We start from the raw sequence: 18,384 nt of genomic DNA, 5'->3' as shown, positions 1-18,384 counted from the left end.
GAAATGGGAACGGCAGGGCGGACCTCGCAGGGCCGAGGCCAGGCGTTCTCAGGCAGCACAAGCAATGCTGAGTTCTACATCCTCGCTGCTGCCGCCCTCGCCCATTGTGGGGGTTCCAGCCCAGTCTCCACCCGAGTCCGGGTGCGGCGCCGGCGCCCCATTGTTCAAGAGGGCGGGGAAGCTCCCGAGAGCGGATTCCCCGCCCCGGGTCGCCCTTGCCGCCCAGTGGAGCAGACGACTTGGCCCCGGCGTTTGCCGCGCGGGGCGCGTCCTTTGTCTGCTCCGCGTCGCCCGATGCCCGCGGCCCGCGTCCCGCTCCTCCCGCAGACAAAGCCGTGGCTGCCGCAAGCCCGAAGGGCTGGAGAAGGGCTCGTACCACCCTCCTCCCGCCTTAACACCGCCCCCTCCCCTCGACGTCCTCTGATTGGCCCGCGGGGCTACAAAGAGGCCGGGAAGCGGGCGGATCACGTGGGCCAGCGTGGCCTCCCATAGGTCAACGAGACTGCCAATCGGGGAGGGCGGGCTGTCCGCGCTCGGCCGGGTCGCTCCCTCCGCGCTGGGGCCCGCCCGCGGGGCCGGCCGCCTGTCAGAGGGAGGTGGCGATGGTGCGCCCGGTGGCGGCGGCGGCTGCGGCGGCTTCCCTGGTCCGAGTGCAGGGAGGAGAAGATGACTGACCGACCGACTGAATGACTGAATGAATGAATGGCGGAGCCGAGCGCGCCATGAGGAGCCTGCCGAGCCTGGGCGTCCTCGCCCTGTTGTGCTGGGCCGCCGCCGCCGCCGCCTCAGCAACCTCGGCGGGGAATGTCACCGGTGGCGGCGGGGCCGCGGGGCAGGTGGACGCGTCTCCGGGCCCGGGGCTACGGGGCGAGCCCAGTCGCCCTTTCTCTAAGGCGACGACTCCCACGGCCCAGGCCCCGCCGCGCACTACGGTCCACCAGCCTCTGGCGGCGTCCTCTTCAGCCCAGTCCCCGGAGACCACCCCTCCTCGGGCGACGGCCGGACCCGCCTCGACCACCTTCCAGGCGCCGCTCAGCCCCTCGCCGACCGCCCCTCCGGCGGTGGACCGTACTCCGACCACCCCTCGCGCGACAACCCGACCCGCGCCGACCACCCTCTCGACGAGCACTGGCCCGGCGCCGACCACCCCGGTTGCGACCACCATCCCGGCGCCCACCACTCGGCTGAGCCCGACCCCCGAGCTCCCCGGCGGCAGCAGCGTCCCGCCCACCCCACCTGCCACCGAGGCCCCCTCCGCCCCTCCCCCAGGTGAGTCCCCGCGCCCCTCGCCGGCTGCACCCCGCCGCGCGACTGCCCACCCTCACCCCAGCCCCGGGCCTCCAGGGTTGGGCTGGTGCCCGGAACTGATCATTCCTCACCCCAAAGTTTCCCCGGATTTGGACTCCCAAGGGGGGAGGTTCGAGGTCCAGCTCGAACGCCTCCTCCTCCCCAATCTGGAAAGTCTTTTGTCCCCCCCCGCCCAGGCTGGGCTTCCCCGGGAGGGGGGCGGCTGCGGTGTGGGAGGCATCGCATCTCCTTCCAAACCGGGCTTTCTGGCCTTTGTCAGAGACCCTGGATGGGCGCAAACTTCTGGGTTCGGTTCATTCACCCTGCCTCTCCGCCTGGGTGATTTCGGGAAGTTTGAAAGCCAGAACACTACCTCCTTCAACAAATGGGTCAAAAAACTGAGTAGAAGGGATTCCTTCCGAACCCTCCGTGTGCTTGATCATCCGTCCTTGTGTGTGTGTGTATAATGTGTGTACGTATGTACACACAGTGCATATATGTATAATGTGCATGTGACAGGTGGAAGAGATACTGAGGAATTTGTGTACCACAGTTGGACAGACCACCCCGGGGTGGGGGGAAGACATTGTAATCCATATTTTCCCTGCAAATAAGTGGATTCAATAGGTCATTTGGGACAGGTGTGTATCTAGGTTGAGCATGCCTATAAATTAGGTTAAATCCCTTCCTTGCACCATTTTTTCTTCCTCAATTACAAGGTCAATGGGTTTGGACAAATACACAATTCAAGCAGGGACGCCCATTTTTCCGCCCCTTAAGTTAGAATGTTCAGTTTGGAGGATGCTGATAAATGCCGGTATCTGTTTTGAGTCCGCATAGAAAACAGGCCCTTCTTCCTCCTGACTGAAGTCTTCAAGCAGAGTTAGAGACAACTCCTGTTCTTGTCTCCTTTTAATCGAAAGTGGGCCTGGAACTAAACAAATAAAACTACCTTGTCAGGACGTCAGACAAGAGTTTCTGAATTCCTTTGCCTACGTTGGGGTGGAGATCTGTCCAAACTATTTGCCAGGCTGTACTTACAGTAATGGATCTCTGACCTAATTCTTAGGCTCAGTGATTTGCTGTAGAGTCAGGTATGGACTTTGGACTATAATTGAATTTGTGGAGAGTTTTCCCACATGATTATGAGTCTTAATACCGTCTTGAATCTTGGGTTGGAGCGTGGCATTGACATCAGTAGGAATGCAGATTATTCAACCATAAAAAGCTAAGTTGGCATCTCTTCTAGCTTGAAGGAGTATATTAACTAGCTGGATTTTGACTGTAACCTTTTTTGGCTCTGGTATAGAGAGATTGACATATTACTAAGAGACAGGAAGTACAGTGGTTCGGAGTATGGACTCTGGAGTCCATTTTTAGGTTTGAATCCTAGCTCTGCCCCTTATTAACCGCGTAATCTTGGTCAGGTCACTGAACCTCTCTTCAACTGTGAAATGAAGATGATAATAATAGTACTTACTTCATAGGATTGCTGTGAAGATTAACTAAGTTAATACATTTATGGTGCTTAGAACAGTTCCTGGTACAGAGTAAGCACCATGTGTGTGTTAGTTATCCTTATGACTACAATTTTTTTTTTGAGAAACCTAGTAGTACTGTGATGATTTTTTGTTGTTGTAGTAAAATATAATAGAAAAAGGATGAATTAGATTTTCCACAGTTTGAAGCACACAGAATTTAAGTAGTAGCAAGATTACTTATTTTGAGTGGTTAGTATACGATAAATATCATATGTCTGTAAAATTGATGTTATTTTACCTTTATTATTTTTGTATTGCTATTTTTAAATCACAAAGTTAACCTTTACTTCCAAAAAATACAAACAACAAGAAGTCTACAAAGGAAAAAGTGAAAGTCACTCCTTTACTGCTTCCTAGTTCCAGTCAGTCCCTAGAGGTTACTACTATTAACAGATCTCTTTTCAAACGTTTTTCTGGGCATATATGAACATACATACACAGACGGTTTTTAAAAATAGTTTTAAAAACTCAAAATAATTTTACACATACTGTTTTTACAGCTTGCTGTATTCACTTAACTATATATTGTGAATTTTTTTCCATGTCCATACTTAAGACCTACCTTATTCTTCTTAACAGTTGCATTTTTGGGTATAAGCATAAAATAATTTTTTAAAGCAATCCTTTACTTATGGACATTTAGATTGCTTCTGGGGTTCAGTTTAAAAAGCACAGGGAAGAATGTGTTCTTGTTAAGCCCATCATGGACATATTCTCCAATACTTCAGCTGGAGTTTCAGAGAATCCAATTTCAAGTGAAGTAAAGCTGGGTTGAGTAACAAGAGCCATCCGAACTGTTCAAGGCCCTAGTAACTTCCATGGGCTGACATAGACCGATGTCTATCATGGTCTTTGGGTGGCAAAAGTTTTAGAAGGCTGTCCAACTTCAGTAGCTTCTCTGTGTCTTAAATATAACACAGTTCTTACTTTTTTGGTGTGAATGCACTAGAGATTGCCTATGTCCAGTTCTCAGCAGCTGAACTGAACTTTGTGGGCCTGTTGATACGTAGTTTTGGCTTTACAGTGTGATGCAATCAAGTATGACCTTTTTATCTGAGCATGGGTTCTAGTCTACTTCAAACAGTACCCACATCTCTTTGACAGAAGGGAAGCTTCTAACTGATCTTGAGATACCTAGTTTGATTTGCAGAGTTGGATTCTCTGGCATTTGGGAAGATGATTGTACTGGGTATTTTATTTTAGTGTTCCTGTAAGGACTGAATGCCAGATAATGATAATACATTATGTAATTAGATGGGTCTTCTACCTGCTCTTTGATTTCATAAGAATTTCTTTAATTTCCCAGGTCTAGCTGAGAGCTCTTGCCTGCCCCTCAGCTAGGGCCCTCTTTTGTTTATAAGGACACTGATCTGCAAACTGAAACTAATTGCCCAGCAAACAGGCATTTTCCTCCCACAGGCTTCGCAAAACATTTGGCTGATTGGTTGGCTGGGTAGGACATTTTAAGAAGAGTTAAGGGAGAGGCTGTGATGCCAGAGGATGGTGGTTACCAGCAGTAAGAGATTAAGGTGATGACAAATGTCTGATTTTTTTAAACTATGGACCTTTAGGGTTAGATAGGACTTTAGAAGCCACTACATCTTAGTGTGGCTCTACATTTTAAGAAGTACTTCCAAGAGTTAGCTGAACTCTTTCTCTCTGTTGTTAACACTAGTTGGTTCTGGTTCTGTCCTTTGGAGCCATGCAGAGCAAGTCTGCTCTCTCTGTCTGTCTCTGTGCCATGACAGTTCTTCAGGGGCTTGGGATAGTGAGCACGTTGTCTCAGAGTCTGGACTAAATAACTTTAGCTCCCTCAACTGTTCTTTATGTGACATGGTTTCACATTCCCTCACTGTCCTCATCTTTCTGCGTCTCTCCCAAAGCGTGGAGCACCGAGCTGAACATAATACTCCAGATATGGTCTAACTAGCTTGCAGTAGAGAGGGCAGTTACCTCGTTCCTTCTGGATGCTATACTACTGTTGATGTAGTTAGTTCCTAATCACAGTAGCGTTTTGGGGCAGCCACATTATGTTGTTGATTCATTGAGTCCATTAAGATAGCTAAGCCGATTTTTTTTTTTTTTAAAACAAAACAAAACATGTACTAGATGACTGTTTCTTCATTCCGGGCTGGGAAATTCTTGTTATTTTCTAAAGTATGAATTGAGACATTTGCCAGACATGTAGATGTATTATGTTAGATTCAAGCCATCCTTTTAGATCCCAAGTCTATTAGTGTACCCCACCCAGTTTATTCACATTCACCTACAGGGTGTTCCTATAGACAGAGTCTAAGGACAAGTTAGAGCAGGTTATTCTTACCTCACAGGGGAGAGCAAATTTATGGATTATAAAATAGTTTGGAAGAGAAGGAGTAATAGTTTAGTTCTCAAGGGTCTCTTCTAGCTTTAAAGTTCTGTGATGATTTGGTATGCATGATTCAGGGCACATTATTGTCCCCAAAGAGTCTTAGTCGTTTATTTATGATCTAAGTTAAGAGAATAAGCTTTGTTTAAGCAAGCCTTAGAATTTAGAGCGTTTCAAGAGCTTTCCTGACTGGTATGACATGTAAATAAAATATCACGAATGGATTTTGTTTGAGAGGAACATTCTGGGAATGCAGGGTCCTCCTAATTATACAGTGTAATGTTTTCTACCTCCTAGAATTTTTTTCCTCCTAAAATTTTCTTCCTCCTAAAATCCAAAAAAATTTGCTCTAGGTATGGAGCATCATTTGCTTGTGTTTATTTAAGAAGATACCATTTACTTTAGGGACATAGAAATTGTTCAGGCTCCAGAGGTAATGTAGGTCCATTATCTTTTATCCAAAACCTATGGGGCTTGATGTGTTTCAGAATTTTAATTTTTTTCCCTTGGATTTTAGGAATTTAACAAATGTACCCCAGTGAAGTCTGGGGCAGCATCCTATGATCAAATACATGAAGATGTTTGCAGCAAAATGAAGAAATTTGTAGCAAAATATTTGCAGCAAAAAAAGAAAAGAAAAGAAAAGAAAATTTGTAGCATGTATATTTACAGTGAGTGGGATAAATAAAGACTGTAAATAGCCTTGCATGTGTTTGGGTCAGGTTTTGCTGCCAAATGAGTTACAGAAAGAATTTTGGTTTTTTGGATGTTCTGATACTTGGCATCAGGTCTGAGGGCTTATGGACCACTGTAACACATATCGTACTTACTATGTTTCAGGCCGTGTTCTGAGCACCTTATACATACTAACTTATTTAATCTTCACAACAGTTAGGTGCAATTGAGCTAGATACTATTATTATCCTCATAGATAAAGAAACTGGGGCTCACAGAAGCCCAGCTATGGCAGAACCTAGATTCAAACGTAGTCATTCTGGTTCTAGAATCCCTATTATTGGCATTTAAGGAAATAGTTACATAGAAGAGAAGAGAAGGAAACTGGTCTGCTAAAAATTATTGGTCCTTGGATACCAATCTGAGAAAAGGTCTGCTGTTCTACTGGTATTTACTCTCTTCACTCCATTGTATGCTATTCATTCACCTCCTTAAATTTTCTGTCTTATGGTGTTTTACAACTGTGATTTTTTTTTAAGATTTTATTTATTTATTTGACAGAGAGAGATCACAAGTAGATGGAGAGGCAGGCAGAGAGAGAGAGAGAGGGAAGCAAGCTCCCTGCTGAGCAGAGAGCCCGATGTGGGACTCGATCCCAGGACCCTGAGATCATGACCTGAGCCGAAGGCAGCGGCTTAACCCACTGAGCCACCCAGGCACCCCTACAACTGTGATTTTAAATTGTAGTTCTAATTCTTCCTTTGATTTGATTTTAATATGGTCTATGATAGAGAAGTTTGTCTGTACTCTTTTTAGGGCCAGGCCCAGGGACTTCTCAAATTTACTGTATCTTATTCCTGGCTTAAGTGCCTAGCTTTCTGTAGAAATTCCTTAGTCTGATTTATTTTTGGAATAGCGTAGTTAAACTCCATAACATTAGTTTCAAATCTTCTGAATTACAACACCAGGAAGCCTTCTGGCTAATTGAAAATGTACACATTGAAATAATCTGACCAGGTCTTTTTATTTTGATTTTTTTAAAAAGACTCATAAAAGTAAAGTGTGCATTACTTTTCATCTCAGCATTTCTAAACATGTACATATTAACTTCCAGACGTTCTGGCACCCATATAAAAAGAATGGAAGAAAAGTATCACAGTACTGTTTTTACTGATGGGTAAATTATGGGTAGAGAGATTACTGCTCTAGGGCACTTAATAGATCAGAGGAGAATAGAAATATAAGATTTTGGTTAGCTGAAAGACAGTGTTAGATAACATTTTTCGTTATAAAGAGCTTTAATTCATGCTTTTTGCCTTGATCTTGATTTTTGTTTATTTACTATAGATGTGATATAAAAATCTTTATTACTAATGTTGAGATTATGTTACAGGCACCTCTTCTGTGGTCATTTATAGTCTTTTTCAAGTACGTATTTTGGTTTATCTGTTTTTCACTGGAAACAACTACCCAGACTACACTAGTAACTTTGAAGGGAGATTTTTAAAAATTGTGATGAAAAAGATAATGTTTGGACACATATGTGTTTTGATCACAGTAAAGGTTTATTCAAAAAAATTATCCTCGTAGATGTCTCTTCTAAGTACGTATGATAAACTTGTGTCAAAATAATCCCTCTGGTTATGCTACTGTTTCACAGATAAGTAAGTACTATTGTAAACAAAACAAAACAGAACACCAAAAAACCTTTCCCCATTATTTTTCCCTCATTAAGAAAACAGAAAACAAAACCAAAAAACCCCTCTGTTCTCCATGCTCATTTTTTCACTTCAAATTCCTTTATATGTCCCTCTCACTCTTGTCTTTCATTCTTAGCCCTATCCATTCTTTCATGTTCTTTAAGGAATCAAATTATCCTCTCTATTTAACAATTTACCACTTTGTCCTCCTTCAGTGCCTCCTCAAAGCCCAATTCTTCCAAGAAGTCTCTCTGGAGGAACAAAAGATGTCCTTGAAGATGGCCTGGTAACAGGGTGCACAGGGTTGAACACTTTGCAATTTGAACAAAACCTGTCTGTCTTTCTCTGTGACTTTGACTTTTTTCCTATGGATTTGTTTTTAGTCTATTTAATTTAGATTATTAAGCCCATTTGAGAAGAAAGTGTCATAATTTATATAGTTTTCAGGACATGATATTAATTCTTTATATGAAAATAATGAGAGAAAAGTTTTTTCTTTTCACACTGGGCTCATTTTTTATTGCCCAGATTTTTGTCTGTCTTTCTGTCTAACTTTCTTCTCCCAAGGAATAATACAGAAAAAATAACCAACAACCCTGTCACAACAGAAATTATCTGCTTCAAAAAAATTAAATACTTTGAATAAGTAGCAAATGTATTTTTCTGGTTACAAATAATATAAGTTGTTTCTGTTGGGTAGATGGATTTGGGCTTCATACCAATATAAAAAGTTTAATTTGGTTGAGAAACAAATGTTTGATCTGTTGAATGACAGAATTTCCTTTGTAGAAATCTAAAGTTGATAGTGAACAGAATGCTTCTAATAATTAACAAGTATGCAGTACTTTACAGTTTATAAGGTATTCTTAGAGTATCCAAGACATTCATATTTTGTTGAGTTCTGGGTGTGTGTGTGTGTGTGTGTGAATAAAGCTTAATTTCTTACCTCTGTTATAATATTCACTATAATTGGTGAATATTGACCAAACCTTTACAGGTTTTTGTGGGTTTCACATTTGATATTTTGTATTTCAAACTGTTGTCTTTTAGGTTTATTCTGTTGAATATAAATCTTTGACTGATTTGCTGCCCATAATTACAGGATGGAAAAAGGGTATGTGAAGATGAGGATTTCTTTCTTTCTTCTTCTTCTTTTTTTTTTAGATTTATATTTATTTCAGAGAGAGAGAGAGAAGATGAGAGAGAGCATGAGAGGGAGGGAGGGTCAGGGGAAGAAGCGGGCTCCCTGTAGGGAGCCTGATGAGGGACATGATGCTGGGACTCCAGGATCATGACCTGAGCCGAAGGCAGTGGCTTAACCAACAGAGCCACCCAGGTGCCCCTGAGGATTTCTTTTTATTTTCTTTGCCAGACACTCTGTGGGGTTGACTGTTAAGGAAAGAGCCCACCAGTCATTGAAAACAAGTGCGCTGTAGATGACAAGGTGAACTACAGTACTTGATGGGAGGGCTCATGTAAATATCCTTTTTTTTCAGATTGATATATTATTTACTTTCTTTCTAGTGTAGAAATCTGTTTGGAATTACCTTAATATACTATTTCAGGTGTATTGCCTTAAATCAGTGTGTTAGTAGCACAGAGACTTGATACTCTCACTTCTCACTTCCTGATATTTGACACTTTGGCTGGAATAGTAACTAATGTTAACTGAGCGCATATTATTATATGCCTAGCTACCTATCAGGATTGTTTCCCCGTACATCATGTCATTTAACTCTTCAACAAAGCAGTAGTTCAATATTATTATCCTTACTTTCTGGATGGCAAATATAGAGATTCAGAGGGTTAAAGTAGCTTATTCAAACAAATGAGGCTTATAAAGTCCATGAGGCCAGGGATTTCTGTTTGTTTTGTTCACAATTATGTTCCCAGTGTCCAGCCCCAAACAGTCTCAATAAATATTTAATGATTGAATGAGTGAAGAAGAGGGAATGGTTTGTTGCTATACTATACTCAACAGTGTCTTCTTGGGAAAAATACTGTAATCTCATGGTCTTTTTCCTCAGTTTTGAAATGAACTTTTGTCCTTTTATCCTTCACTCACAGAAAGAGTATGAAACTTAGGGTAAGTGAAGTTCTTTGGGATCTAGCAAATTACACTAATTACTCAGTTTTTGTTACCTAACTTTGTTCCTTCTATTTATCTTAGTGAAGGAAGAAGAGCAGTAGGCAAATGAACATCTGAAGACTTTTGTAGAGAGAGTAGCTAAGTTGGAGAAGTTGAGCATTTGTCTTACTGTAAGCCATGGGACCCAACGTTCTTTCTCCGTTCTCTCATCAGTTCTGTGTTCTTGGGCAAGAACTTTCTTCTATAAAATGAGAGAGGTAGATTAGATTTGTGGTTTTTAAACTGTATTGTTTGAGGGGACCTGCATTTCCTCAAATGTGTTTGGGAGCCAGTAGAGGGACTAAGGAGACCAAGTGGGTCTACTTCTGGGCCCTCCTCCCAACCCTCACCTCTCACTCCTACATCATTGTTTACACTTGAATCAGTTCCACTCTCATTTGGTTTACGTGCTGGTTTTGTTCTTTCAGTAAAGATTTTTTTTTTTTTTTTTTTTTTAATAATTTTTTTTTTTAAGATTTTATTTAGTTATTTGACAGACAGAGATCACAAGTAGGCAGAGAGGCAGGCAGAGAGAGAGAGGAAGGGAAGCAAGCTCTCCGCTGAGCAGAGAGCCCGACGTGGGGCTCGATCCCAGGACCCTGAGACCATGACCTGAGCCGAAGGCAGAGGCTTAACCCACTGTACCACCCAGGCGCCCCTCAGTAAAGATTTTTGAAATAGGAATTCTTCTAAACTTCTGTGATAAAGAAATTGTGGTAACCTCTGAACTATTATGTAGGCATTAAAATGCTTACATTATGTTTAGTAGCAATATACGTAGGAAAAGAGAAATACACCAAACTATGAAGTGGCTAAAGCTAAGTAACGGGATTATGGGTCATTTAAATTGTGTTTTTCTGAATTTTCCAAGGGCTTTTTTTTTTTCAATGAATATATCCAATTTTAATTTTATAGTCATAAAAAATAAATTAATAAAATGGGAAGAATGAATAAAAAGTTATGACAAGCTTTTATTTATGTGAGATTAAGTCAGGTGATATCACCAGGGCTAGTTTAATTTTTAATTCTTGACATTGACTCAGCAATTTTGATCTGCATCAGAGATACTTGTTCTCTTTGAGTCGTGGTTCTGAAGAAAATAGATTACTGAAGACAATACCCAAGAAAGGAAACTATTCCTGAGGACTGACAAATTTTAAACATAGGGTAGGATCAACATATCTACAATTTGATACCTCTAGAGGATATTTAACTGAGATCTTAGCAAAGGATGAAAACGGAGCTCATTCTTTATCCATCTTATTCTGTTTGGGGGATGTAAACATACATATACTTCAAATTAATTAGTAGTTTAGTGAAGTATATCTTGTTTAAATTGTGCAAAATTTGAATTCATAACATTGTTCACAGCTCTTACCAATAGAAGAGCTTTGATTATTTCTTCTTTTAAAGATACAGAGTCCCCAAAAGTTTGGTTTCATTCTGTCCATATGTTTTGCAATTAGATCAGATGGGATTGCTTTTATACTGGTAATATAACAGCTGTTCTATATGATACCCTTGCCAGGGAGACAGCTAAGCTCTGAGGGAAGGGGAAATTTATTCAATTACAAAAAGGAATGTATTCTGCCTAGTCATAAGGAAAATGATAGGAGTAGGAATGTTTTCAACCTGCCTGTAGAATGTTAAATAACCTTGCTTAGTAAATTGTAGACTCTTTAGATAACTCATTTTTGTAACTTTTGTTTCAGTCTTAGATGCATCCTAGAAACTGGCATATTACCAGGAATCTTGCTAGACTTTTATTATTTATTTTTAAAAATTGAGTGCTTTTACTTTTTTTTAAAGTACTTTTTACATTTTTTCACTTTATTTTTACTCACAAAACCAAGAAATTACGAGTAACATGGTTAAGTATAAGGAGAACATCATATTCTCTGATCCTTTTAATTTTGGAAATGATTTTTAAAAGTGTAATCCTTAAAAAATATTCCAGAGAAAGTTTAGATGTTGTTGTCTCTGAAGGAGATTGGATGAACTGAGTAGCTTTTAGGTTCTCTTCAGTCTCATCTATCATTTTTGGGATGTTATATTCAGTTTGGGAAGCATTAATGGAAATAATAAGGAAAAAGAAGGGATGCTTGGTATTTCAACAAACTTACCCTGTTTTATTTGTGGATTGAAGTTTGATTAGAGGAAAGCATTGGACTTTTTCTGCTGTAGTTTTCTCATTTGATTTTACAGTCATTATAATCCTACAGTATGTTTTTATTTATTCATTCTGTATGAACAGCGTTAACAATATAGCCCCACCATCCATTGATGTTGTGTGGGTTAATGAGTAGTTATAAAGTGTACCAAAAACGCAAAGCAATCTAGCTGTTGGGTATTATTATACTGAATTGTTGGTGTATTGCCTGCAGACCTATCCTGTTCAACTGGTTTTAGTTTCTAAGTTAGTTTGTTGCTTCAACTTGTCCACAAAGGCAGGGCTAGATGGTTTAGCTAATCAGTAGAAAAGCAGTCAGAACTCAATCCCAGTCTGCCTTTCTGTTCACTTTGTATGTTCCTTTATACATTTTTAAAAAAATGGCTCTGTTACTTAGTTTCTCTAGCTATAAAATGAAACTTACTCCTTACTTCCAGTCTTCCAAGGTTTTTGAAAAGTCTCACATGCAAATTACTGTGGGCTTTTTTCAAGTGCAGTGGCTTTATAGAATTCAACCTGTTTTCTGGTTTTCTTTCCTGATTACATGGTTCATAGCTTATAATATAATGTGGATAAGATAGCTTTCGACTAAACAGAACAAAGAAATAAACAGATGCATTTATATGTGGCTTCTTTATGTAAAATACATTTTATACTGTTTTGTAATGAACATATTTGTATAATTTATAGACCGTAATGGTATTTTCCAAAGTTTGGTATACTTTCGTATTATTTTTCTTTGCATACTACCTTGAGAACATAAAACAATCTTTATCTTATATTAAACATAAAATAAGTTGTTCTTTTGTAGATCTTTAGTATCACTTTTTGCTGAGCTGTTTAGAAGGGATTCACTTAACCATTTTTATGATTATAGAAATAATATATGTTCATTTTAGAAAACATAAAGAAGTGTAAAAACAAAAATGAACCCAGATAACTAGAAAGTTAACATTTTAATGGTAACTATGGAATTTTTTTACATCTATATTTATTTTTTCCCCTTCTCTGCCATTGAGATAGTTCTATGTGGATGTATTACTCTGATACTGCTCTTAAACAGAAAATATTTATAATAAATACAATAAAATTAGTGCAAATATTTTAACTTTTTAAAACGGGACATCTTTCAAACAAAGTTGAGAGTAGCAGTATTGGTGATATTACTGTAATCTGATCAAATTGTGATCAAAGTGATCAAATTCTAAATGCCAAGTTACTGTATTAGGTGCTTCCTAATAGCTACAGAAAAAATAACTAAACCATAAAACTCTTTATTATTGACTGAGTTTAATATTTAATTACTGCATACATTGCTCCATTTCTCACAAATGGATCTCACAAATGAGATCACTTTTTTTTTTTTTTCAATTAGCAATAATCGCGCCTCGGATAAACCTCATTGGCTACGATACTGCCACTGCGCAAAGCTTACTTTTTTTTTTTATGAAAACAGATGTGTGAGTTGGGTTTAGCACTCTTCTGAAGTCAAGTATATCACAGATTAAAATGGGAAAGAATTTACCACATTTAAATTATTTGTCATATCACCAAAAAGAATGTGACTCTGTTTTGAATGGAGATGTTAGTTTCCATATGATGCTCTGCTTGAGACTTGGTACTCCTTGTCAGAACCACACTAACAACTACTTCTCATGTGTCTGTTCCAGCAAAAGTATGATTTTTCTTGGGTTCAAGTGGCCTTCAAAAGCCCAAAGCAGTCTGGAACCATGCCAGGCATTTGATATTTTCAATTCTATGATGAGGGAAGTCAAAGTGCCCATCTGCCTGGCTCAGATATTGCCAAAAAAGGCCTGGGTGCTGTGTTAGAGAATATGCCAGAAAAATGGCTCTGGCCTCCAGGAGACTGATATTCACCTCACATAATGATCTCTGTTGTCTGAATTTTGTGAAGAAAAGGCTATAACTTTTATATCAAAATAGTAATGAACTACAGTGTTATTGAGAGAGGATTAAATTAATGCATGTAAAAAAACCTTGATTTAGTAGTGCTTAATAATCAGCACATAGTAAACACTCAAAGTTAACTATTATTATTATTAATATTGTTTTTATTACCTATTCACAGCATTTAAAAAACAGCAGAGAGAACTTTGTCAGTTCTAGATTAATACATTTACCGACTTCTCTAACATAGTCTGTAGATTGGCAAGACATTGGTAATCAGGAAGGCTTGCACATTGTCACAGATCAACCTTTTCTAACAAGTGCTTCTAAGGTGTAGGTAGGACCTTTTGCTTGGTGCAAAAGGCTACCTCCTGTCCTGTCAGAGTGGCCTAGATCGAGCCAGAATTATCCTGTGCCATGTTGCCAGATACACAGTAATGGTACTGCTCAGAACTGAACTGAATGGAAGCTTTTTTCAAAAAGCAAATGCAAAGATGGGACTCTAGGGAATCCCTGAAACAGCCATTGTCCAGTTCTGACAGATGTTTAATCCTCTGGGATCTTTTGTACATATTCATCCCTAGCCACACATGACCCAGTAAAGTGAAAATCAGACTGGGGCCTATAGAAAGATAAGACCACTCAATTTTATATTGGTTTCACATTGATATTTTTGAAAGTATGGCAAATACAACATGCATATACACGGTGCAAGTCACTTAATCTTTCTGGGCTTCTCTATCGTCGTCTGTAACATGAGTATAACAGTGCCAACCTAATAGGGTTCCTGAGTGTTGACCTAGAATTCAAACCCAGCTCTGTCCAGACCCAGCTCTGTCTGACTTAAAAGTCTGTGCTTTTTTCTTTTGACTAGACTATGCTGCGTTGCCAAAGCAGATGGGAGTAGCAGAAATGAAATAAAGCATTCAGTGGGTACAGAACACATTTTGGGTTCTGTTTTGTCACCTTCCCTAGCATCCCCCAGCAAGCCCATACATTGTCTTGTCAGCACTCATTTTGAATTGCACAGTGACTCTGGTTTGATTTTTTTTACCTACTGGGAAAATCAAAATTAGATCAAAGAGTGTTTCTTGGAGGTAGATATGGGTGTGGAGTAAGGGTGGGGAGAGGAAATAATGGTGGAAATTAGATGAGAATAAACAGGTAGACAACCATAATAAATGGAAAGCAGAACTGAACACTAACTGTAAGACTGTCTAATCAGCACCAGAAGGAATAGTGCTAATACAGACAATGTAATGCTTATTAGCATTTGGCAAGATATACCACATACTGCAAAATGGTAGTATTGATTGTTCTTGACTTGACAATAAAGCCTTTCATCTTTTTATTTATTTATTTATTTTTATTTTTATTTTTTAAAGATTTTATTTATTTATTTGACAGAGAGAGATCACAGTAGGCAGAGAGGCAGGCAGAGAATGAGAGAGAGAGAGAGAGAGGAGGAAGCAGGCTCCCTGCCAAGCAGAGATGCCGCTGTGGGGCTCGATCCCAGGACCCTGAGATCATGACCCGAGCTGAAGGCAGAGGCTTAACCCACTGAGCCACCCAGGCGCCCCAACCTTTTATCTTTTTAATATGGACTCTAGGTCAAGATGCTAGTGCAAAACAATGTTATAAAAATAGCAGGTGATATTTGATTATATTAAAGTCAGAGAAGAATCTCAGACTGGCAAATGTGGTTCATAGTTCTATGGGTCACCTGAGGATGCATTCTTCCTTTCCATTTTATAAACTTCCCTCCTCACTAGAAGGTTGATTGTTTCTCAGATCAGATAAAGGAGAAGCTATTATTTCAAATATAGACCCAGCCCCTTCTGATCCAGTTGTAAGATATATTGATGAATGATATATATGCACACTTTTGGACAGTTTGTATTTATCAGAAAGAAATCATTTCAATTTTTATGACTTCAAGACTCCGTAACAGCAATGTCTATTACTACATCCTACAGTGTACAAGTACAGTGGTCAGGTTGAGCTCTACAACTAGCTGAGGAGGATATATATACAACGCAAACCTGGTTATATCATCTCCTATGATATTTATACTTTGATAAAATTCTCCTATTTAATTACCATGAGTGGTCCCAGCCCATAACCCAAGTTTCTTATTATGACTTGTAACTTCTCCATAATCTGTCTTTGTCCTCATTTCCTACCACCCCTCTCCTTGTGCTTTAAATCCCTGCAGAATAAAACTGCTTATATTTTCTCCCCAAAACCATGCTTATTGTCATCATCATTATTAGTAAAGCAATCATCTGTGAAGGTCTTGTTCTGTATGTGATACTAAGAGCTTTAAATGAGTTATCAAGGCCTTGTTTAATTCTCAAAAGAACCTATTAAGAAATACACACTACTATCCCCACTTTACTAAGCAGGAATCAAGGCTTTGAAAGTTTAAATACACCGAGCAATGGCTCATAGCTAGTAAAATATAGAACCTTGATTCGGATTCAAATCTGTCTGCCTCGGAGCCTTCTCTCTGAATCACTAAGCTAACTAACTGGCCTCTTGTTATTTTGCTTATACTGTTCCCTCTGCCTGGATTCTCCTTCTGTTCAGTTTTAGTAAAGGCCTTAATTGTAAGCAATAAAATCCAATGCTTGCTGATTTAATCAGAAGTGGAATTTATTAAAAGGATATGGAAGATTTCACAGAATCTCCAGGGGAACCAAATTCAGGATGTGGAACTGAAGATAAAGCTCAATCATGCCCCAGGGAGGTCCACTGAATATGCCACTGACACCACCACTGAGTTAGATGCTGTTGTTTGCACTGTGGACACTAACACTAGGCGGTGGGTATGTTGTAGTAGCAATTACTGCTGCCACTTGTCATACTGTAACCATCTCATCTGCTACCAGAGAAGGGGCTTCATGCTCATTCCTTGGAATCTTTAGTTGCTCATTCCAAGTGGAGGGTGGATAGGATTGTTGGAGCCTTAAACACTTGCTCAAGGCCTGGATGCAGGTGGGGGTGGAGGGCAGGAAGAACAATAATTTGGCATTATGAACCTTTGAGGTGGGAGAGCCAGGCTTCTTTCCCTAGATAGGAACAGATTCTAAAATAGTGGGAAATTATACAATGATACTAGGCGTCCAGAAACAATGACAGATGTCTACCATATCCCTTTCTTTCGCCTGAGAAATGTATTTGTCCTTGAGAAACACCATCCACGTGGCCTGCTATACTATGGTACCTTATACAGTCTAGTGTGTATTATATATATCTTTGATTACTTGCTTTTTAAAAATTCTTATTTTAAGGGGCGCCTGGGTGGCTCAGTGGGTTAAGCCTCTGCCTTCAGCTCAGGTCATGATCCCAGGGTCCTGGGATCGAGCCCCGCATCGGGCTCTCTGCTCGTCGGGGAGCCTGCTTCCTTCTCTCTCTCTCTGCCTGCCTCTCTGCCTACTTGTGATCTCTGTCTGCCAAGTAAATAGATAAAAAGTCTTAAAAAAATTCTTATTTTAAGTATTACTCGTTTTTGTAAATGACTCCTCTATACCTTGTCCTCAAGTAGCTTATAGGCTGTTTTATTGACGTCTGTACTCTAGCATCTGCCTAGGATAGTGTTCAGCACATAGCAAGTATTCGATAAATATCTGAAGGGTAACCCTCCTGCCCGCACCCACCAGAATGTAGGTTCCATAAGGGCAGAGATTTTTGTCTTTGTCTTTCTCTCTTTCTTTGTTTTAACCACTGTATCCCCAGAACCTAGATTAGTCCTAGCACGTAGTAGGTCCTCAGAAGATGTTTATATAACAAATGTATAACCCTAAATAATAAATTATTCATTTCTGGGAATGACACTGTCAGAAAGACCTTTGAATGTGATGGCCGAGTCAAAGCACTCTGGCATAATTTCCAAGTAGAGCACATACAATGTGAGGCCCAAACTGACCTCATTTGTCTCTGCTCACCTCTTCCATTTAGAAGTGTGACCTGAAAAGGACAATTTGGAATTCTTTCCCACCTACCACAATAGTCACCAGCCACAAAAAGGGCCTAAAGTACCATACCTGCTTGACATGAAACTTTTTTTGTCCCCTTTTGTATAACCAGCCAAATCCTGAGACTGCATGTATTCTGGGAAGAAAGGCTTTTGGACAAACAGTCTTGTATCTTATATTAAAAAGCATAATAACCTAGGGAAGTTAGTATTTCACTTTGAATAAATAAGGAAATGAGGGTCTATAATCATGGAATGATTTGTACAAGGGCAGCGGAGTAGTGACGAGGTACTACAGACCAGGGTTCTGTGGCTTTTAGAGGTTAGATTTTTGGAGGGAGCAAAAGGACAATTTAGTCAAGCTGAAAGAGAACTGGTGTTCAAACTAAATTAAGAATAATATTAATAATAATAATAATTATTATTATTATGAGCGATACTATCATCTAGAGCCAGACTGCCTAGATTTGAATCATTTTCTCTGCCACTCACTGTGTGACCTTGGGCTGTGCCTCAGTTCCCCCATCTGTAAAATGGGCCTAAGAATAGCACCTACCTCTCTCCGTTCTTATAAGGTTTAAGTGCTAATGTATGTGAAATACTTAGAATGCTGGCATAAGTAGGCCTTCTA

At 40.0% G+C, this 18,384-nt stretch overlaps 1 protein-coding gene and 1 non-coding gene across 2 annotated transcripts in view; one reads left to right on the top strand and one right to left on the bottom strand.

Annotated features, from left to right (window-relative positions):
- Window positions 1–557: 557 nt before the first annotated feature.
- MEGF9 (multiple EGF like domains 9) overlaps window positions 558–18,384 on the top strand; it is an 82,675-nt gene continuing 64,848 nt past the window's right edge. Inside the window, exon 1 of the mRNA XM_047700446.1 lies at window positions 558–1,269. Coding sequence (XP_047556402.1) covers window positions 699–1,269 — 571 coding nt within the window. The 5' untranslated portion in view covers window positions 558–698. The remainder of the gene's footprint in view (window positions 1,270–18,384) is intronic.
- On the bottom strand, window positions 13,162–13,301 carry LOC125084212 (U4 spliceosomal RNA). Its single transcript, XR_007122547.1, has one exon. It is a non-coding gene; the product is annotated as a U4 spliceosomal RNA (small nuclear RNA).

Source organism: Lutra lutra, chromosome 13 (assembly GCF_902655055.1).
Source record: "Lutra lutra chromosome 13, mLutLut1.2, whole genome shotgun sequence".
NCBI classification, from domain to species: Eukaryota; Metazoa; Chordata; class Mammalia; order Carnivora; family Mustelidae; genus Lutra; species Lutra lutra.
This window is presented reverse-complemented; position numbering and strand designations above follow the sequence as displayed.